The sequence below is a fragment of the Saimiri boliviensis genome, chromosome 2, assembly GCF_048565385.1.
Source record: "Saimiri boliviensis isolate mSaiBol1 chromosome 2, mSaiBol1.pri, whole genome shotgun sequence".
Taxonomy (NCBI): Eukaryota; Metazoa; Chordata; class Mammalia; order Primates; family Cebidae; genus Saimiri; species Saimiri boliviensis.
Genome location: NC_133450.1, coordinates 138,503,558 through 138,525,029, shown reverse-complemented (window position 1 = coordinate 138,525,029; position 21,472 = coordinate 138,503,558). Strand labels below are relative to the sequence as shown.

General features: G+C 63.6%; 1 protein-coding gene across 1 annotated transcript in view; it reads right to left on the bottom strand.

Moving 5' to 3' along the window:
• Positions 1–2,924: 2,924 nt before the first annotated feature.
• The window catches only part of NOTCH1 (notch receptor 1), a 48,698-nt gene continuing 30,150 nt past the window's right edge, over positions 2,925–21,472 (bottom strand). Inside the window, exons 15-34 of the mRNA XM_039461286.2 lie at positions 21,278–21,391; positions 19,561–19,680; positions 19,077–19,229; positions 18,141–18,369; positions 17,312–17,513; positions 16,562–16,715; positions 16,285–16,469; positions 15,661–15,793; positions 15,075–15,332; positions 14,886–14,998; positions 13,692–14,263; positions 13,117–13,548; positions 11,681–11,829; positions 10,756–10,972; positions 10,488–10,575; positions 10,243–10,408; positions 9,086–9,381; positions 7,516–7,663; positions 7,304–7,401; positions 2,925–5,998 (exon numbers count right to left, since the gene is read on the bottom strand). Coding sequence (XP_039317220.1) covers positions 4,526–5,998; positions 7,304–7,401; positions 7,516–7,663; positions 9,086–9,381; positions 10,243–10,408; positions 10,488–10,575; positions 10,756–10,972; positions 11,681–11,829; positions 13,117–13,548; positions 13,692–14,263; positions 14,886–14,998; positions 15,075–15,332; positions 15,661–15,793; positions 16,285–16,469; positions 16,562–16,715; positions 17,312–17,513; positions 18,141–18,369; positions 19,077–19,229; positions 19,561–19,680; positions 21,278–21,391 — 5,300 coding nt within the window. The 3' untranslated portion in view covers positions 2,925–4,525. The remainder of the gene's footprint in view (positions 5,999–7,303; positions 7,402–7,515; positions 7,664–9,085; positions 9,382–10,242; positions 10,409–10,487; positions 10,576–10,755; positions 10,973–11,680; positions 11,830–13,116; positions 13,549–13,691; positions 14,264–14,885; positions 14,999–15,074; positions 15,333–15,660; positions 15,794–16,284; positions 16,470–16,561; positions 16,716–17,311; positions 17,514–18,140; positions 18,370–19,076; positions 19,230–19,560; positions 19,681–21,277; positions 21,392–21,472) is intronic.

The window sequence follows — 21,472 nt, the reverse complement described above, 5'->3', positions numbered from 1 at the left end:
ATCTGTGAGCCCTGACGCCGTGTCTCCTGGCTCTTGGGACCCTCCTTTGCTCTGGCCAGAGGGACACAGGGCCACACTGAAGGTTCATGTGGCAGTGGCATGGAGCGAGTCTCCAGGCTGAAGATACACTACCTGATCTCCTGCACTGGATGGAGCTGCCTGGAGCCCCGTGGCATCTGACTGAAGTCTGAATCTGCACGTGGCCACAAGGCAGCCATGAGCCACGTGGAGCTATTGAACACTGAAAATGTGGCCAGGCCCAACGCAGGGGCTGTGAGTGTACCGTGCACCGTGGGTAAGATGTAGTACCAAAACCGAAAAAGGAAGTAAAACACCTTACTCGCTTTTGTGTTGAAATAGTAATATTTGGATATGTTGGATTAACTAAGCTATAGTATTAACATAAGCTTTGCCTGTTTCTTTTCAACTTTTTCATGTGGCTACCGAAATAGTTAAAGTTGCCTATGTGGCCGGGCGTAGTGGCTCACACCTGTAATCCCAGCACTTTGGGAGGCCAAGGTGAGAGGACTGGATGAGCCCAGGAGTTTGAGACCAACATGGGCAGCAAAGTGGGACCGTGTCTGTCCAAACAATAACAAAAAAATTAGCCGGGTGAGGTGGTGTGCACCTGTAGTCCCAGCTGCTGGGGAGTCTAAGGAAGGAGGATCACCTGAACCTGGGAAGCTGAGGCTGCGGTGAGCCGATTGTACCACTGCACTCTAGCCTGGGCGACAGAGCAAGACCCTGTCTCAAAATAAAATTTTTTAATTAAAAAAAAAATAACATATTGAGGTGAGGATCACAGAACCTAAAATTAACCACTTTAAAGCGCACATTAGGCCTGGGCGCGGTGGCTCACTCCTGTTCCATCTCAGCACTCTGGGAGGCCGAGGCGGGTAGATCACTTGAGGTCAGGAATTTGAAACCAGCCTGGCCAACATGGTGAAATCCCGTCTCTACTAAAATTACAGAAAAATTAGCCAGGCGTGGTGGCGGGCGCCTGTAATCCCAGTTACTCGGGAGGCTGAGGCAGGAGAATTACTTGAACATGGAGGCCGAGGTTGCAGTGAGCTGAGATCACACCACTGCACTCCAGCCTGAATGACAGAGCGAGACTGTCTCAAACAAAAAAAGTGTCCACGTTCCTGGCATTTAGTGCGTTCGAAGCAGTGTGCACTCACTGCCTCTCCCCGGGTCCAAAGCATCTTCGTCACCCCAAGGTGAACCCCACAGTAAAACTCCAGGCCTTTGGCAGCCACTCCTCCTTCCTCCCCCTCCTGGCTCTGGGAGCCACCAGTCTGCTTTCTGTCTCCATGGGCTCCATTACCAAGGGCACTTCACAGAAATGGAGGCATGCCATCTGTGGCTGGCGTCTTTCCCCGAGCACGGGCTTCCACGGCTTTTCTGCGTGGTGGGCGTCGGCGCCTCCTTCTTCTCCATGGCGGAGTAACATCCACCGTGCGCTCACAGGGCTCGCCGGGGAATCGGAGCCTGCAGGATGTGCCGCTGACATGAAGGCGTTACTGCAGGACTCGCCACGGGACGGTGAGGCCCATGGGTCCCGGCATCTGTGGCGGCTGGCAGGAGGTCTGATGGCATTGGGGCCCGAAGGCTGCCGGGCTCCAGGCCCAAGGAGAGCTCACGTTTCAGTCCAAGTCCAAAGCCAGGAGGAGACCCACATCCAGCGCGAGTGGCCGGGTAGGGGAACCCCTTGCAGTTGGCCTGCTGTTGCCCAGGCCTCAGCGGATCATACGGTGCCCACCTACACTGGGGAGGGCGATCTGCCTTTCCCAGGCCATGGATGCAAATGCGAACCGCATCCAGAGCACCTAGGAGCCACACTCTGTTTGGCAAGATGACCTGGCAAAGCTGACCTGAGGTCACCATCATAGTGGATGCCATATTTTGTGGACCCGTCGTTGGCAGTGGACGCTCGGGCCATCCACGGTTGTCGTGAGTGGTGCTGGGAGAGCGGGTGGCCATGCATGTTTGTTCGAGTCCCTGTTTTCACTTCTTTTGGGCAGCCCTCCAGGAGTGGAATTTCAGAGTGCGGGGAGTTTTCTGGGGGGACTCAGGCTGGATCCACCCCCTTGGAAGACGAGGGTCAGGCTGCTCACTGCAGATCCAGTGCTCCCCCCAATCCTGGTGCCCAGCACTGCCTCACAGACGCAGCCCCAGCCATAGCGGAGGCCTTGGGCTCACGTGCCTCCTTGAAGAGAGAGGATCTCAGACTCCCCATGGTTCTGGTCTGAAGACGCTGGCTTGCCCTGAAGGTGTGGGGCCGGGCGGAGGCCCAGGCAGCAGGGAGAGAAGGGCCCACATTGTGCGGGGTGAACAGCTCAACTCACGGTGGGGCTCCAGGACCTTGCTGCCTCTGCAGCACTCAGCCAGGCCCTGGGATTGCAGAACCCTCCCGACTGCGCCATGCCCATGCTGCCCTGCTCAGAGGGCTGAGTCACCCCGTGGTCTGCAGGGGGACTTCCACTGTCTCAAGGCCCTCCCTGCACACCCTACTGCTGCAGGGCTCCCTGAGGGGCTGTCCCCAGGATGGCTGGGTGGGGCCTTCACCCCTCTGAGGCCAAGAAGAGCAGAAGAGCCCCAAGCTGCCAGGAGGGCCAGAACCACATGTGGATGTCCTGGGAGCCCGGTCGCCCCAGATAGGAGCCCCCCTCCCACAGGGCTGCAACCCCCTCACCGCTGTGTCTCCATCTCCCTACAAGAGCTTGGCCCAGGCAGGCTGCAGGCACCATGGAGCCCCAGACAGCCTGGCCCCCCCACCCCTGTGGGCAGGGACTGGGTGGCCTCATCATCACTCTCCCTGCAGAGGCGGCCCACAACTCCTGGCTCCCTGGAGCAGGGCAGCCCGCCCTCTCGCCCACCCGCCCTCCCTCTCAGAGGCCACGCAGAGGGGAGTGGAGGCGGACCACCATCAGTATCATTTTTATTGCAAATCAGTTAACAAAAAAGATGAAAAAAATATGTCATCTACAGTTTTGCATGTAGATCACTTTTTAAAAAGTTGTCTTTTTCTGTAAACTACACTCTATTTTACAAAACACAGTGAGAATCAACATCTTGGGACCTGTCTGGTCATGCCATCCAGGGATGGCACGGCTCGGCACCCCCCAAGCTGGGGAAACTGCCCTGAGGAGTGCAGGTGGCGGAGCGTCCCTGGTGCGGAGGCGGCTGAGGCTCCCCCACCAAGCCGGACCTGACATCCCTCATCAGCATGACACACGACAGACTCATTCATTGAGATTTTTTAAACAAAATCCACCTTTAAAAACATATTTACAGACGTTTCTTCTGCCATAGGCTATACTTGGTATCGCAAGAATCTGCTCCTCCCACACTAGGAGGGGTGGCCTGAGAACAGCCCCCCGCCTCCCTCCAGCCCCCGCCCGACCGTGCGCCCCCACGGCTGCCAGGGCCGTGGGGACGGGACCAAGGGACGCAGCCCATGGCATTCCACAGCTCGATGCAGCTGGCTCTGGCAGGTCTCCTACGAAACGCGAGAGCCCATGTGGAGTTGGGTCCCACAAGCCGGGACCCAGGTTGAGCTGGCACGTCGGTCTTGGGGCCTGGGGGACGCTGTTCGGGCTGAGATGCTGGGGCCGCCGCCGGGGTCAGCCCAGGCAGTGTCTTTCCCCAGAAAGGGGCAGGATTCCTCTGTGTGTGACCCAGGCGAGTGCCACAGTCCACACATCTCATGTCTCACATGGACGATGCCCAAATTTCAAGAATGGGCCAGGGGGCCAGGGTGGTTCTGGAGAGACCAAGAACCTGGCAGAACAACGAACAACTACGTCAGACTGAGCCCAAAACGAAGACTCACGACCGGTACCGTGGCTGTGCTCTCGCCATACATCCTCCAAGAACACATTTTTGAAATCACGCTTGCAAAAACTCATTTTAAAGAAACACTGAAACAGCGAAGCCATATCCTTTCACTCAAGTTTCCTATTTCAGGTGCAAGCTGATCCACGTGCCAAAGGTGTAGGTTCTGCCTCAGTTCAGCTCTGGGAGCAGCTCCTCACAACGGCCTGGGCTCGGGGTTGGTCGGCGTCGGGGAGAGGGCACAGGCCGGACGCCCAGGAGCTTTCTGGACCACCTCTTGCAACTTCTCTTCTCCAACATCACTTCTTTTTGGATTTTGAAAAAAGGACTCAATAAATAAATGGCATTTATAAATCATGAATCTTTGTTTATATTTTATAAACACAGAAGAATCTTTTTATCCTACGTAGGAAAATCCTGGCTCTCAGGACTTGTTTTCTTAGAACAGATAAAAGTTTCTACCTGGAGCCAGAGAAAACAGTACATATAAATAAAAAGGCAGTGTTCCTGTGTAAAATAAAAGTACATAAATAAATACCAAAAAAAAAAAATTAAAATCCTTTTTCTTATTTTGTATAAAAACATGTGTTTTAAAAAAAGCTCCTCTGGTCGGCCCCGGTGTCCACGGAGCGCACGCCGACGCCAGCAGGGCTTGGGAACGGAAGCCGCGTCCCGCGGGGCACGCCGTTTACTTGAAGGCCTCCGGAATGCGGGCAATCTGGGACTGCATGCTGGTGGGCGGGCTGGAGACGCCCTCGGACCAGTCGGAGACGTTGGAATGCGGGGACGAGCTGGACCACGGGTCGGGGGACTCGGGAGACGGGGTGAGGAAGGGGTGCTCGGGCACCTGCAGCTGGTGGTTGGGGGTGTTGTCCACGGGGGGGGAGGAGTAGCTGTGCTGCGAGGGGGGCGTCAGGAACTGGGCCGCCGTCACGGGTGGCACCAGCGAGGACGGCAGTGACGTGGGCAGGGCGGGGCTCTCCTGGGGCAGGATGGTGTGCGCCGCCAGGCTGCTGGGGCCCAGTGGCTGCACGTCCGCCTGGCTCGGCTCTCCGCTCAGGAAGCTCCGCCCCAGGTGGCCGCCGGCCGAGGAGCTCACGCCGAGGTGCGGCTGTGGTGGCAGTGGCGGCTGCAGGCTTTGCTGCTGCTGGATGTTTGGTGGCTGCAGGTTCTGTGGCTGCATCTGTAAGTTCTGGGGCTGCACCAGGTGAGGCTGGGTGGCCAGCCGGGTGCTGGGCAGGCCCTGGTAGCTCATCATCTGGGGCAGGGCGCTGGCAGCAAGGCCGCCGTGCAGAGGGCCCACCATGCTGTGCTGCAGGGAGGGGGCCTGCGAGCTCAGGGGGCCCGGGGCCACGCCCCCCCGCAGGGCGTTGTACTGGTTCGGCACCAGGCCGCTCTGCAGCCGGGACAGCCACTCGCACTGACCATTCAAACCGGGGGACCCGCCCACAGTGAAATTCACAGCCCCTCCACTGCCGGAGCCCAGGACGGTGCTGGTGCCGGAGGCCACGGGCAGATGGGAGAGACGTGGGGGGCCGGCTTCAAAGGCCAGCCGGCCACCCCCACCCAGCGCCGCTATCTCGGGCTTGGCTGCCACGTTCAGGTGCCCGATGCCCAGGTGGGTGTCAGGCATGCCGGGGAGGTGGGTGAGGGGCATGGACGGAGACTGCTGGAACGGGGAGGGCAGCAGTGGCGGCGAGGCCACGTCCGACAGGTAGCCGTGGGGCGACTCCAGGGAATCCACGGGCGAGAGCATGCCGGAGCTGTCCAGCAGGCAGCCCTTGCCTTCCTGGGACTTCTTCCTCCGCGCCTTGAGGTCCTTGGTGTCCTTGCCGCCGCAGGCCAGGCCTTTGCTGCTGGGCTTTCGGACCTTCTTGCCCTGCACACCAGGCTTGAGGCTGCCCAGGTAGCCATTGGGCGAGCAGAGCGGGGGCGACAGGGTGGGAGTGCCCCCCAGCGGGGCTCCGTGCAGCTGCGGGCTGCGCACCAGGTTGTAGTCGTCCAGCAGTCTCACGATGTCATGGTGCATGCGCTCCTGCGCGATGTCCCGTGGCAGGCGGTCCATGTGGTCCGTGATGTCCCGGTTGGCAAAGTGGTCCAGCAGCACCTTGGCAGTCTCATAGCTGCCCTCCCGGGCGGCCAGAAACAAGGGTGTCTCCTCCTGTGGGGTGAGGGTGGGGCCGGTGAGGGGAGCCAGGCCTGGCACGGGGACCCTCCCCAAGGCTCCATCACCAGAGGGAGCAGCAGTACAACCTCCTCCTCGGGGACAAGTCGGGGACGAGGGGCGGTGCAGGATGTCCCTCGGGACCCTGGCCCCGCATCCAGCAATCTCCTGGCCTGACTCTTGTTAAATGTGAAGGCTTCAACACAACTTCTGAAACCCACCCAGAGGGTGGGTCTGTGCAGTCCTCTACCCGTGATCAGCAGGGCCCCACCTTTATGCGGGGGCCACAGATCCCACTAAAAACCTAACCAACAGCAGCTCCTCTTCCCTGCCCCCAACAAGGCACAGAAGGACATTCCTGCACCAGCGAGGGCACCAGGGAGGGAGCTCGTCATGTGGACGGCCACCAAGCCCCTTCCTAGGGTCCCCTCTGTGTGATGGACACGCCTCAGGTCTGGGTGAGGCTGCTTCGAGGGAGTGGAAATGCGCTTCCCAGCCCTCGGTGCCCTACGGGGCCCAGTCTCCGTAGTGGCACCGGGGAGCACCTGGGCCAACATGCCTGGGTGCCCAGGCCCGCCATGTGCCCTTGCCCAGGAAGGAGAGAAAGCTTAGCCTGACATGCTGAGGGGGCAGCTGGAGTCGGGGGTGCAGGTGGGGCTTTGGGCGGCAGGGAGGTGGGGGGCGTCTGCACCTGTGCCCTGAGCACCCCAGGAGCCCAACAGCAGCTGCTCAGGTCAGATACTTGCCCAGGAACTGCAGGGCCAGGATGAGGGCTGGGGGTGGCTCCACTCAAAGGAAGAGCTGCTCACATTCACCCCAAGGCCCCGCCCCGCAGGGAGCTGCTGTCATGAGTGTTCTGGCTGAATCTACACTACCTGGGTCACCACGTTCCCATCCTCACCCCCGCCTGGTGACAGCTGGGGACAGAAGGTGAGGTCCAGGTGACGGTGACAGCACAGTGACAGGGGCTCCATTCCCTACGCCAGGCTGTGCGCCCTGCCCACTGTTCCCCACGCCAGCTGTGCACCCCACTGTGACTGCAGCCCAGGAGGACAGGGCTGGGTCTACCGGGTGACGGCCGTGTCCTGACAGTGGACCTGCACTTGGGAGGGCTGAAGGAGAAGAGGGGCGCTGAGGAAGGGCCGGCACCATGCGGGCGGGGCCTGTTCTCGGGCCCAGGAGTCCTCGAGACCCTGAGACTCAGGCCCTTGCCTCCCTGTGCCCCGTGGGTTTGGCGCTCGCTTCCCCGAGCTCTGTGGGTTCAGACCTCTCGCCCCCTTCGCGCCCTGGCCTCGCGCTCACCTTGTTGTTCTGCATGTCCTTGTTGGCCCCGTTCTTCAGGAGCACCACTGCAGCGTCCACATTGTTCACGGCGGCGGCCCAGTGCAGGGCGGACTTGCCTGCGTGAAGGAAGCAGACGGGTTGGGTTGGGGACTGGTGGGCGGCAGCCCCGTCCGACCCTCCCTGTGGCAGCCCTTCCCCATGACAGCATAGGCCTGGCCCCGAGGGCTCACCGAGGTCATCCACGGCGTTGACGTCAGCATGCGAGTTGATGAGGTCCTCCAGCATGCCCTCCACGGCCAGGCGGGCAGCCAGGATCAGCGGGGTCGTGCCGTCGTGCATGCGGGCGTCCAGGTCTGTGGCTCGGTTCCGGATCAGGATCTGGGCCATAGGGAGAGGCTCAGACGGGCGCCAGGCAGACAGCGCCGATGCCGCCTGCCCAGAACGTACGCCTGGATGGGAGGCCCCGCTGCCCTCCAGACACAGACAAGACCCTCCTGAGATCTGCGTGGCCGGGCAAGACGGGATGCCACAGGCTGCCCCTGAAGAGGGGCCAGGCGGGGGTAGGGGCTGTGCTGCTCCCCCTGGTGACAGTGGGGCCCATCTGACCTCGTGTGGCCTCAGCTAATCCTCACCGTGGTCCTAAGTGCCATGACCACCTCCAAAACAGAGAGGTCAAGTCCCTGCCTCCAAGAGGGAGCACTCATGAAGCCCGGCATACGGCCCTACAGCTGACTTAGAGGGGCGGGCAGCCCTCAGTGCAGCCTGGCCTGGGCCTCCGGCGGGAGGGACGGGCCCTGCTCACCGGCGGGTAGAAAAGGCAGGGGCCACTTGCCATGCAGCACGGGCCTGATTCCTGCAAGCACCTGGGAACTTCTACATCTGTGCAAAGGCGCCGGGGGAGGTGCATACTTGGGGTTCCCCTCGACTCTCCTTCCGCTCACCTACGTTTATTTTTGCAGGATGACAATGCCTCCTGAGCTAAGAAATCAGGAAACCAGAAGCTGTGTGGTGACTGCCCTGGGCTGTGCCCATCTGAACCTACTCTGGGGCCACTCAGAGCCTGGGCACCTGCAGCAGGGGTGACCACAAAAGCAGTCCCTGCCAGGGACATTCCCTGGAGACCCAGGCATCCAAATCCCTAAATCTGTTCTCGCCACGAGCTCGCTGGCAAGCTGAGCCCCAGGTCTGCAGGCACCAAGGCAGCCTCTAAACCAGGTGTCCCCAAACTACGGCCCGTGGGCTGCATGTGGCCCCGAGGCCATTTATCCGGCCCCCTGCCACACTTCAGGAAGGGGCACCTCTTTCATTGGTGGTCAGTGAGATGAGCACAGTATGTGGCGGCCCTCCAACGGTCTGAGGGACAGTGAACTGGCCCCCTGCGTAAAAAGTTTGGGGACGCCTGCTCTAAACCCTTCTCACTGCCACAGGCTCCCCGGCACCCAGGGCGGAGCAGGGGCGGGGCTGCGAGGGGTTGCAGCTGGGGACCTGAACCTTGATCAAGGGCCACAGCCCTGCCGGAGCCTGTCTTGCTGGGGGTGGGGAGGCCCTGCCTCACTCAGCAGGTCCTCTGGGCCTCCTTTGGGACCCATCTCTACGTGGCTCCCCTGGAGGATGCAGATGGGCCTGAAGCCCGCCCCCTTGAACGTCGCTGACTGCGAAAGTCCCGGGTGGAGGCACCAGCTGTTCTGGCCTCAGCTGTGCTCGAGGTCAGGCTCCCAGGGCCACGTAAGCCTGGCCACTGCCCCGGACCACCCGTTGGCCCGAGGAGGGCAGGTGGGCACCCAGACAGCCGCCACTTACCTGGAAGACGCCTTGGGCGTCGGCAGACACGGCCGCGTGCAGCGGGGTGCGGCCCATGTTGTCCTGGATGTTGGCGTCCGCGCTGGCCTCCAGCAGGCGCTTGGCGGCGTCGGAGCGTGAATAGCGGGCGGCCAGGTGCAGGGCGGTCTCGCCCGTGCGGTCCGTCTGGTTGTGCAGGCTGGCGCCCTGGTAGATGAAGTCGGAGATCACAGCCGGTGCGTCCTCCTCCTCCTCACTGTTGCCCGTCTCCAGGCCGCCGCCGCTGCAGGAGGCGATCATGAGGGGGGTGAAGCCGTCTGCAGGGGCAGAGGAGATGGGTGTTCAGTCTGGAGGGCCGGTGCCCAGGTGCAGCCCGGGGGGAGGGGGCAGCAGCCCCAGCTGGAGGGGCCACGGCGTGGACCCACCGCCCAGTGCCCAGTGACCCTGCACACACAGCCGCTGGGGGGCAGCTCCTCGGTGCCTGGGCTGCTCGGTGGACAGAGCCGAACCCAGCAGTCAGCTCCAGGCAGGCAACGACACCCCAGCAGCTTCGCTTCCTGACCTGCCCAAGACCCAGCACCCAAAACCCAGCCAGGAAAAAAACAATGCCAGAAGAATGCAGTTAGAAAATCAACACTCTGGCTGGGTGCGGTGGCTCACGCTGTCATCCTGGCACTGTGGGGGGCCAAGGCGGGCTGTGTCTACTAAAAATACAAAAATTAGCCGGGCGTGGTGGCGGGCGCCTGTAGTCCCAGCTACTTGGGAGGCTGAGGTGGAAGAATCGCTTGAACCCGGAAGACAGAGGTTGCAGTGAGCTGATATGGCACCACCACACTCCCAGTCTGAGTGACAAGAGCAAGATTCTGTCTCAAAACAACAACAACAAAAAAACAGAAAGAAAGAAAATCAATGTTTTCCATGTCTCCAGAAGAAGGTTTCAGAAGAGATTAATTTACAGGTGCAGAGTGAGCCTGCGGCATCGCCCAGGAGAGCACTGCCGCGAGAACAGGATGACTCCGGGACAGCCCATCCACTCTGAACGGGAAACACCCCAAGGATGAAAGCTCTCGCCCCCAAGTCTAAATTCGCAGAGTATCAGCTGTACCACAGCCTTGGGGATTAGGGGAGAGGGAGGTGGGCCGTGGGGCTGGGGAAGTCCTGGCCGCTGGCACCCCTACCAGGCCCTCGGACGTTGACATCCATGCAGTCGACATCGACCTCGCCCTGGGGCGGCGTGGGGGCCATGGCCGACATGCGCAGGTCAGCGGCGTCCAGGTGCTGCTGGGTCCACTGCCGGTGGTCTGTCTGGTCGTCCAGGTCAGGCAGAACCACGGGTTCCTCGAACTAAGTTGGGGGAGTGAGCAGAGCCGTGTCAGGGCAGCCAGTGGCAGGAGCCCGGGAACCCAGGAGCCCAGCCACTCACCCGGAACTTCTTGGTTTCCAGGCCCTCGTCCTCCCACTCATTCTGGTTGTCATCCATGAGGGCACCGTCTGAGGCGTTCTTCAGGGGCCTGGGGGTCAGGGGTCAGGAAGTGAGGCTGAGCCATCTCCCCGGGAAGACCCCAGAGGCCCCTGGCCCAGGCCTGGCATGGGAGGTGGACCCTGGGTCGGGAGGGGCAGACCTCCCGGGAGGATGCCCAGCTGGGTCCCGCCTCCCCCGATCCCCAGAAGCCGGGGCCGCGTCCGCTCACTTGAGGCCCACGGAGTCCTCGCCAAGGGGCTCCCGCCGCTTCTTCTTGCTGGCCTCGGACACCTTGAAGCCCTCGGGGAACCAGAGCTGGCCATGTTGCCGCCGGCGCTTGCGGGACAGAAGCACCCCGCAGCCCACGAAGAAGAGGAGCACAAAGGCGGCCACTGCCACGTACATGAAGTGCAGCTGCACCGGTGGGGGCGGCTCCACGGTCTCGCCTGCGGACACGGGGGACAGGGGCAGGCGCCCGGACATCAGGCGGCAGCTACGCAGCAGGCTGGCGGCCGAGGGGCGGCGGACTGGATCCGCGGCCAGGCGCCTCCTCACCCGCTCTCCTCCATCCCGCCCCCCAAAATAAGGTCATTTTCTACGCGATTAATCAGAATTGCAAACTATCGCTAAATTCTCTCCTGCAGCAGCCGACTCTATCTGGAGACGGCTTTTACTTTTTTCTCCTTTAAGGGAGGAGGATTAGTCAACTTCAAATCGCAGCACTCGCATTGAGCTGTTAAGACAAAGGATTTAGGGGGATTTTCAAGATACAAACTTCAACACTTCACATGACACCGATCAATTCTTCTCTCTCTCTCTTTTTTTCCTTTAAAAAAAGCCGTAATGATTTTGAAATAATACCCAACAAAGAATAATCGGGGGAAGGGGCGGGGAGAGAAGCAGGCACCCGCTTTCCCGTGGATGGGTTCGTTCCCGAGTGGCTTCACCGGCCGCCGTCACCGCCACAGGTCGGGGCATGGTGTCATTCAGAAAATTCCAGAAAAGCGCTACCATCTTGGATGGTGATGTGCACACCCATGGGTGGCAACTGGCACAAAGAGCCAGCATGTTTGGGGCACGGTGTGGGGGGGGGCTGCAGGTGGAGCCTGTTCCATGCGGTGCTGGGCTGGGGCAAGGGCGGGGGCCATACTCACTCTGCACGGCCTCGATCTTGTAGGGAATGTTGAGGCTGCCCAGCGAGGCCAGCGCCCCCAGGAACGCGGCCACATCCGTGGCGCTCTGGAAGCACTGTGAGGAAGCCTGTACACACTGCCGGTTGTCAATCTCCAGGTAGACGATGGAGCTGGGGGGACAACCAGGCGGGGGCTGGGACCCGAGGCTTCCTCCTCCCCTGCCCTCCGGCCCGGGAGGATGCCCCCCGGGACACCGCGGCCCATGATGCAACAGTCAGGACGCGGCGGGACAGCCTGGGGCGGCGGGAAGCCGGGTCTGACGGCAGCTACCCCGGAGGGGACCAGTGCCGATCGCAGCTCAGCCCTGGTAACTGCCAGCACTCTCTCTTGGCCCCACCCTGCCACCCTCCCTGGCTCCCGTGGGTGCCACAAACACATCCCTCATCCCAGGACACAGAATGTGCCAGGAGCCCAGTTCTCTCCCAGAAGCCATCCCCAGGTCCTGCAGGAAGTGCAGTTGTGCGGTGGGGGAGGACGCAGTTGCGGTGGGCTGTGCAGTGAAGGGGGCTGGGGGTGATCGCCGCTCCCCAGCGGGGCTCCTGCCTCCCAAGGCTGGGTTCCCGTGAGCAGGATCCCATCCAGCCTGTGAGATGACGCTTCTGACCTCCAGGGCTGCCCCAAGGCAGCAGAACTGACGGGCAAACCCGCCAGGGTCAGGCACACCAGGGGCACAACTGACCTGGCCCCCGGGTCCAGCTGCCCCAGATGGAGCAGGTGGGGGCGGGAGCTTTGTGGGTGGCCCCTGCACTCAAGCTGCCCCGCCTGTGTTCTCCTGCCGTGGGCCCCCTGCCCCACCAGCTCCTCCTCCGTCTACAAGGCCCCTCCAGGACCTCTACCTGCCTCTTCTCCAGGCAGACGCCATGGCCGAGTGGCATTCTTGTCTGGGGTGGGTCTGTTCAGCCCTGTGGGGGCCCCCGGAGGGCCGAGGTTTTTTTTTAAAATTTCTTTTAATACTTTTTAAAGAAAGCAGAGACAGGGTCTCCCTATGTTGCCCACGCTCCTCCTGCCTCAGCCTCCAAAAGTGCTGGGATTACAGGCATGACTCTCCTCGCCTGGCAGAAGACTGTGTTTCAGTCAGTGTAGTACCCGGTGTCTGGGGCACAGCTCAATCTCGAAATCACCTACTGGGCACAGGAGTGCCACCTGCCCAGCCTGGGGAAGGCAGTGGCCCTGGGAGGGGTGTGGCCACGGGGTCAGGGCCCCAAGCTGGAATGCTGCCTCTGCTCCCTGCCCACGTGGGCCCTGAAGTCCCAGGTCCTCTCGGAACCTCCGTCTCTTTTACCGTAAAGTGGAGAGCGTACTGCTTGCCCTGGCGCCGGCCACGAGGGGCGGGCGGGCCATGGGGGAGGGCCCAGGTGAAGCGTGGGGACCGATGGCGGGTGCTGGGCCTCACTCACCCGCGGACGTCCATGGGGTCCAGCTCCCTCCGCCGCCGCCCGCCGCTGCCGCCACCAGGAAGCAGCGAGGCCTTCACCTGGCCCAGCAGGGAGCCGGGCGCGGCCCAGCCCTCGGCAGCGCGCTTGATGGGGTGTTTGCGCAGCTCCTCCTCGCGGCCGTAGTAGGGGAAGATCATCTGCCGGCCGCTGGCGTCGCGCTTGAAGACCACGTTGGTGTGCAGCACGCGGCTGAGCTCGCGCAGGAAGTGGAAGGAGCTGTTCCGCAGCTGTTCCGGCGGCATCAGCACCACCAGCACCAGCGTGCCGGCCGCCAGCCTCTCGGGCACGTGCTCTGCGCAGTCCAGCCCGTCCCACTCGCACTCCGCGCTGTTGCAGCCCTGGTCGCAGTGCCCGTCGCTGAAGTGGTCCTTGCAGTACTGGTCGTACAGGGGGCTGTGGGGGGTGGGGCACGCTCAGGCCGCCGTCCCCGGGGGCCCCACCCCACCCCCGCCCGCCCCGCAGCCGTACTTGCACTGGCCCCCGGCGCGCCGCCGTCCCCGGGGGGGGCCCCGCACCCGCCCGCCCCGCAGCCGTACTTGCACTGGCCCTCGGCGCGCCGGCAGTCGAAGCCGTCAAACAGGCAGCCGGCCGAGTCGCACTGGCTGTCGCAGCGGCCGTCGCCGAAGTACTTCCAGCACTGCAGAGACTGCGTGCAGTTCTTCCAGGGGTCGTCGAAGTTGAGCGAGCAGTCGCCGCCGTCCCAGCCGCACGCGTGGTTGTTGCACTGCAGGCTGCAGGCCTTGTTGCCCGCGTCCTCCTGGCACTCGGGCAGCTCACACGCCTCCTCGATCTGCGGCGGGGGGATGTCGCGCCCGGCCCCGCCCCCGAAGCTGTAGTCCAGGATGTGGCACAGGAGCCCGTTGAATTTGGCGGGGCAGAGGCAGCGGTAGAAGGGGCTCTCAGACGTGGGCTCACAGGTGCCCTGGTTGTAGCAGGGGTTGCCACCCAGGCAGGGGCTGCTGGTGGGAAACTGGCACTCGGGGCCCGTGAAGGGGCCCGGGCACAGGCAGGTGGCGCTGCGCGGGCCGGAGATGCAGGTGCCGCCGTTGAGGCAGCGGAGGCTGCCACAGGCACGTGCGTCGTTCTCACACGTGGCGCCCTCGAAGCCCTGCCCAAGAGGGAAGACGGGGCAGTGTCAGGGTGGGCCAGCCCCAGCCACCTCGGGCCCAGCCGCCAGCCAGCAGTGCCACCGCTCTCCCCTGACCTGGGAGGCAGCCTGCAGCCTCGCCCCCAGCAGCAAAACCCTTTAGGAAACATTCTGTAGATGGAGAAAGATTAGGGGGCACCAGGGGATTGGGAGATGGAGGAGGGGGTACATTGGTGGGACGCTGGGGACTTTAGGGCGGGGACTCTCTGCCCTGATCCTGCGAGGGTGGGAACGGGTTTCATACCTCAACCCAAACCCGCAACCACAAAGCCAAGGGCAAGCCCCAGGTAAAGGAAGGGCTGGCTCTGGTCACGACCTGTAAGTGCTGTGGCTCCCAGTGAAACTGACTTGAAACTGATGCAAGCTGCTAAGCAGGGGAGCCGCATGCAGGGGGCCGCCCCAGGGACTCCACCTTCCGCTCTTGTTTCTACAAACCTAAAATGCCTCTTAAAACGCATTTATTGATACTAAAAAAATGACATCGGGGTGACATGGCTGTGCCGCCTGAGCCCTGAGGCCCACATCTGGACCTCTTCAGGTGCCTCCTGGGAGGGCCCCCATCCCCCTGCACCCCGGCACCTACCGAAGGGCACTTGCAGATGAACCCGCGGGCGGTGTTGGACGCCACGGCACAGGTTCCCCCGTTCTTGCAGGGTTTGCCCTTGCAGCCATTGATGACTGACTCACAGCGGCGCCCTGTGGGGGACAGTGGGGCCGTGAAAGGCTCGCCCGGCTGCCCCGTGGGCCCCACCCGCCCGGGCGCGGCACCCACCGGTGTGACCCGCACGGCACTCGCAGTGGAAGTCGTTGACGCGCTGCACGCAGTTCTGGGTGCCGCGGGCGTCACAGGGGTTGGAGAGGCACTCGTTGACGTCCCCCTCACAGCGCTCGCCCACGAAGCCCGGCGGGCAGGCGCAGCTGTAGCCGCCCACCTGGTCCACGCAGGTGCCGTTGTTAAAGCACTTAGGGCTCCGGGACACAGGGTCGACGGGGGGGTTGCAGTCGTCCACGTTGATCTCGCAGTGCACACCTGCGGGGCCAGGAGCCATCAGGGGCCTGTGCTCACCGCGCCCCGGCCCTGCCAAGCCCCGCGTTCCTCCCAGACGACAAGCGCTTTGGTCTGGGGCTGCACGGGCGCTCGGGAGAGGCGGGTGCCCAGGGTGCAGGGCAGACATCTTTCCCGCTGGGCCCCTGCTCTGGGCCCCTTCCCGGGGCAGCTCTGCGCCGGCCTTGGCCTCACAGGAAGATGGAGTTTCTGGGTGGTTCCTGGATACCTCTGGCCGATCTCGGGGTGCCTGCCCTGCCCACGCCCTGGCCCTGGCTGCCCGGATGCCAGCCCTCTGTGCAGTGGCCCTTACCCTGCGTGCCCCGTGGGCAGGAGCACTTGTAGGTGTTGGGGAGGTCGAGGCAGGTGCCCCCGTTCTGGCAGGGGTGGGACAGGCACTCATTGATCTCCTCGGAGCAGTTCACCCCGTGGTAGCCGGCCACACACTGTGTAGGGGAGAGGACCGGGGGCTCAGCTGGGGCCTGGATGCGGCACTCCCCAACTCCTGTGAGGGCTGGCCAGGCCGCAGGAGCTGCCCCCAGGTCCCTTGAAGCATGGGCCCCTCGCTCCTGTCAGACCTGGAGGGAGAACCCCCTGCCCCCCACCCTCAGCAGACCCTGGGTCACTGTCTGATGGGGCTGGGTGGACCCCGTCCTGTAGGATAGAGGTGAGGCCTCTGGGTAAGTGCTTGCCAAGCCCAGATACAATCGAGAGGAAAAACCCCCTCCCACTTCTCAGCATATTCACCCTCCTTCAGGCTCTCCACAGGCCACCTCTTCCAGGAAGTCTGCCCTGATTACCCCAGCCCTCCCTTAACAATCCTGGACAGTGCATGGGCCTATCAGGTTTTCTCCCCTGCTCCAGCTCCCAGTCAGGGCCTGGTGTGTGGCAACACTGGTGCCGGCCACAACCCCCACTCTACCATGGGGGCCCCCACCTTGCAGGAGTAGCCGCCCAGGTAGTCGGTGCAGGTGGCCCCATTCTGGCAGGGGCTGGGTGAGCACTCGTCTACCAGGTCCTCACAGTAGCTGCCCGTGTAGCCCGCCTGGCAGCGGCAGTGGTGCGTGTTGCCAGCGTCCACACACAGCCCCCCGTGCTGGCACAGGTGGGCAATGTCAACACCTGCAGGGGATGGGGTGGGGGGGGCAGGTGAGGCCCAGGCCACGGAGGACCTCGGTGGGCTGGGACCCGGGCAGTTGGGCATAGCAGGTTACCTTGCCGCTGGGCAGCCACCTCACAGGAGACGCTGGGCACGTCACAGTACAGGCCGGTCCAGCCACTGGGGCACTCGCAGCGGTACTGGGTGTGGGTCTGCCAGCATTTGCCCCCGTTCTTGCAGGGTGAGGAGTCACACCAATGCACGAGGTTCTGGGGACAGGCTGGGGTCAGCCAGGTGCCCGCCCCCCTGGGCCATCCCTCCAGGCCACCCCATAGGCCATCCCCCAGCCTTCCACCTTCCAGGCCACCCCCCAGGGCACCCCCCCCAGCACCCCCAGCCCATCCCCCAGGCCACCCCCAGACCACCACCCAGGGCACCCCCAGGCCGTCCCCCCAGGCCACCCCCTTCCCAGTTCAGAATGCATATCCGCCGAGGAGCCCCATTCCAAACCGTCCCACAGCCCATTCTACGGAAGTGGAAACTGCGGCCCCTGGACTCCCCACCACCCCCACGCTAGGACCAGCTGGGCTGGGTCCCCGTCGGGGCCCTAGGCCTCGGCTCAAAGGAGCGTCTTTCCTCCATTCCCTAATTCCCGAGCTCCCGCCTGGCTGCAGAGACCAGGGATTGAAACGAAGATGCCTGCTGCTCCCACATCAGATTCCCTCACTGGCCGCTCAGATCCCCAGGAGCCCTGGGTGTGGGGGTCCCGAGCCGACACAGTGGGGCCCGGGGGTGACGTTCCTACCCCCCACAGGCAGGCACCCACCCCCGGGCCCTTCTCGGGCACCTGTGGCCGCACACTCACCTGGCAGTTGGGGCCAGTGTAGCCCTGGGGGCAGGTGCACCTGTAGGAGCCACAGCTGTCCTGGCAGGTGCCGCCGTGCAGGCAGGGCTGCGAGTCACACTCATTGACGTCGTGCTGGCAGTAGCTGCCTGTGAAGCCGGGTGGGCACAGGCAAGTGAAGGAGTTGATGCCGTCCACGCAAGTGCCACCATTGAAGCAGGAGCTGCGGGCGGGTGGGCAGGTGGGGGCTGAGCGCCAGGCACTGGTGGGTCCTCGCTGGAGCAGACCCTGCCTCACCAGCACCTCGCCTCCGCTCAGCCCCGAGGGGCCTAACGGCCCGGACAGACCCAGAGTGGCCTGGCTGACCCGGGGAGGCCAGCGGGAGCCCGGGCCCGGCTCTCACGCCAAGTCATGCCTCCCGGCCTGCCTTCTGTACGTCACGCCAGGAGGAGCCTTACTAGGCGCACAGCAGTAGGGCCGTTAAAGTCAGAATGAGGGAGGAACCAGAACCTGTCCCAGCAACGCGGGAGGTGACTACGTCAGACACCACGAGCGACACTGATTTTACCACTGAGCTTCCTGGCAACCACAGCAAAAAGAAAACAAGAGGGACAGAGTTCTCGCTGTTGTTCACGAGAGACTACCGGGGTTCCTGGCGCAGGACACAGGCGGAGGTCGCACACAGCCCTCTCGGGAGGGACGTGTCGGTACCGCGAAGTGTCTGGACTCAGTGCAACGGCGCTAAGTGGCCGCTGGGCCTGGGCAGACGACTGCTTGGGGAGCCGGGCTGCCAGCGGCCGCGCACCCCGCAGCGCTGCCTCCTCCCCGACCTCCCGCGGGCCCCGCGCACCTCTCTGTGCAGTCGGGCGTGTTGTTCTCACAGTGGATCCCGCTGAAGCCCACGGGGCAGGTGCATGTGTAGCTGTCCACGCAGTCTGTGCAGTTGGCCCCGTTGCGGCAGGGGTCGCTGGCACACTCGTTGATGTCCTCCTCACAGAAAGTGCCCTGGAAGCCGGGCAGGCAGTCGCAGAAGGCCGTGTTGACGCCGTCTGTGCAGGAGCCGCCGTTGTGACATGGGTCTGGGAGGGGATGGAAGGGGCGTGTGAGGGGAGGCACAAACCCGCACCTGTGGGAGAGGCTGAGAAGGCTGCAAGGCTGGGGACGGCCCAGCTCTTTGGGGCCGAGGGTGCGGCCAGCCGCCCCAGGACAGAGGTGTCTGGTGGGTAGCCCTGGAGCCCGAAGGCTGAGTCACCCCCGTGTCCCGTCCTTGGAGTCTGCTGTCCCCACCTGCTCCTGTCCTCCCACCCCAGGACAGGGGACGGCTTCACAGGCCTCACACACTGAGCAGGGAAGGGTGACTTGCCCCTGCCTGCGGGGAGCACCAGCAAGACCCCCGGCTTCTGCGAACCTCAGCCTCTGTGAAGCAGGGCTGGGAGGCCTGAGAGCCCTGCCCCGAAGCAGGGCCTCATAAGGCCCAGGTAAGGGTGCAGGCCGGGCCCTGTGCCAGTCTCGGCTCAGGGAAGAGCCATGGGAGGAGTCACCGTGACTCCTGCGCCACCCAGCTGGGAAGTGTGGGGAGGGGCGAGGGGCTAGAAGCTGGGAAGCCAGCTCTGGGACTTCTGAACCAACCAGGCCACCCCTCAGCACATCCCCCACACCTGGCCTGGCCCTCCCAGCCACACTCAGGCCTCCCTGGGCGCTTACAGCCGGCGCCATGAGCACCAACCCTGCCCGGGGAAACTGAGGCCCGAGAGCCCCCGGAGGCGCCAGAGCTGCGGGCACTCACTAGGCCGGCAGTCGTCAATGTCCGTCTCGCAGTTGCGCCCGCTGTAGCCGGCCTGGCACTGGCAGCGGTAACCGCCCTGGGTGTTCCGGCAGGACGCCCCGTGCCGGCATGGGCTCTTCACACACTCATTGATGTCCACCTCACAGGTCTGTCCTGCAGTGCGGGAGGGGCCGGTCGGTCAGTCACCAGCAGCTGCCGAGCCCTCCAGGCCCTTCGCAGGCGGGCCCGCCTGGGTCCTGGGGCCTCTCCCGACCCCCAGGAGTTGGCCTCCGTGGCCCCAGGACCATCCTTTCTCCCCTGATTTTGACCTAAGGTCTCAGGAACCTTAGTTGGGAAGGGCGCTCCAGGGTCAATTCCTGACTCCAGAGCTTCGACAACCAGGGCCCCTCTCCAGAGGCTCGTCCAGCCTGCCTGGAAGCTGCCTGTGTCCCGCAGACGTCCTGACCTCCCGTTCCAGCCCCTCCCGGGTCCTGGCCAGCCTCACCTTGCCAGCCTGTGGGGCAGACGCAGGAGAAGCTCTCATAGTCCTCAGATTCCCTGCACTCCCCGCCGTTTCTGCAGGGGCTGGGGGCGCACGGGGCCAGCACCACCTCACACGTGGCGCCTGCGGGAAGGAGAAGCGTGACCTCGGGGCCTCACCCAGAGGGATCTCCCACATGAAGGCCACCGGGCCACTGCCTGCCGGCCGTTCCACCATCAGAGCGCCACTGGCTGCTCCCGCGCGGAGACAAGTGCGTGCCAGGACCCCTGTGCACTCCCTGTTGTGCCAGAACCCTCACCGGGGAGGAGCAGAGCACAGATGGCGGATGCTGGAGACAGGCTGCACAAACCCACACTCAGAAGCCACCCCTCGTTCCTGGTCAGCAGTGGGGCACAGCCTAGGCCTCACCCCGCCAGGAGCGCCCGGGAACAAGGACTGCACGAGGAGAGGCGGCCTCACCCTCGTGGGCTCCACCACACCCCGGACGCCAGCCCCCTCCTCATCTCCCTGTGGCAAGGAAAGGCCCTGGCCTGAAACCGATCCTGGGACTGGGTGTCACAGGTGGCAAACACCTGTCACGGGAGCCTGATGGAGGGGCAGGCCCCCAGCACATCCTGCATGTTGAAGGCCTCGGGCACAAGCTGGGGAGCTCTGGGACCACGCGGGGTGTCTGGCAAAGACTGTGTGGGAACCACGTGCGCCCCCGAGTGCCTTCTTCTGCACAGCCCCACGGCCGAGCTTCCTGTTTACAGCCGTGGGGACCGCGTTATCTTCCCCGTCCCCATTATCTCCCCAGCCTGCTGAGGCGACTTTCCAGGGCCTCTCTTCCTATTGGTTTCCACGGTGACCTGGGCAGGCAGGAACTGCGCCAGAGTTTCCGACAATTGTGCAAAAGGAAGCAGGAAGCGGGCAGATAGGAAGCGGGTCAGCACCGCCGCGCCTCCTGCCGGCCCGATCGATGCGTCCAAAAGGGACGGGGTGCCTGGCCGCAGAGGGAGGGTCCTCACTGACCGACACGGGAGAGAAAATCCAGGTCCTTAACTTCAGTCAAAGAAAACAGTGTTCTGGCCACCACAGGCTGCTGGATGTCACGGGAACCACAGGCGTGGGAGCTCCAGCCCGGCCACCCGGCCCAGGCAGGCTCACCCTGACCGTGCCCCGTGGCAGCACCCTCCGCCAGCGCCTGGGGAGCCCCAGGACCCTGGTGCCTGTGGACTGTTCTTTGTCTTTTCTAGAGGAATCATTTCCTGCGGTCCCCTTGGCTAGGTTAACGGCAGGGGCCGGACAGTTGGGGAAACTTCCCCCTCCTTGCTCAGCCCAAACAGAGGGCTCCTTGTTCCTGGCACACAAAGAGGACCCGCCGTCAAAGGAATCCCTCAGGCCCGGCCGGCGGGGGTGGGGAAGCCGGCCCCCAGAGGCCCCCAGCAGGGTGGGCGCTGGGAGCACGAAGGCCAAGGGCCCAGGCCCGGCCCCGCTAAGGGTTCACCTGCGTCCTGCAGCAGGCCTGCCAGGCAAAACACACGCTCACGCGAAAAATTTCTCCCAGGCATCCTGTATTTTCGCTAACTTGCCAAGACCATCCCCAGGGCAAGGCCCGCATGCTGCAGGGGCCTAAGGCACTAAGGAGCAGAACCTTCCAGAAGGCCCAGCCCCGAGAAAGCACCACTCACCCCGCAGTCGCGGCTTCCCAGGCCGCCCCCACCCCGGCCCCGCCCCTCACCTGTGTAGGGCAGCGGGCAGTTGCACTCGTACCCGGCAACGTCATCAATACACGTGCCCTGGTTCAGACACGGGTTGGACGCACACTCGTTGATGTTGGTCTGGCAGTTGGGGCCTGGAGGGAAGGGACAGCGCTCAGCATGTCCAGCACCCCAGGCGCCTTGGCAGGGCCCCGCAACAGCAGCCTCGGGCCTGC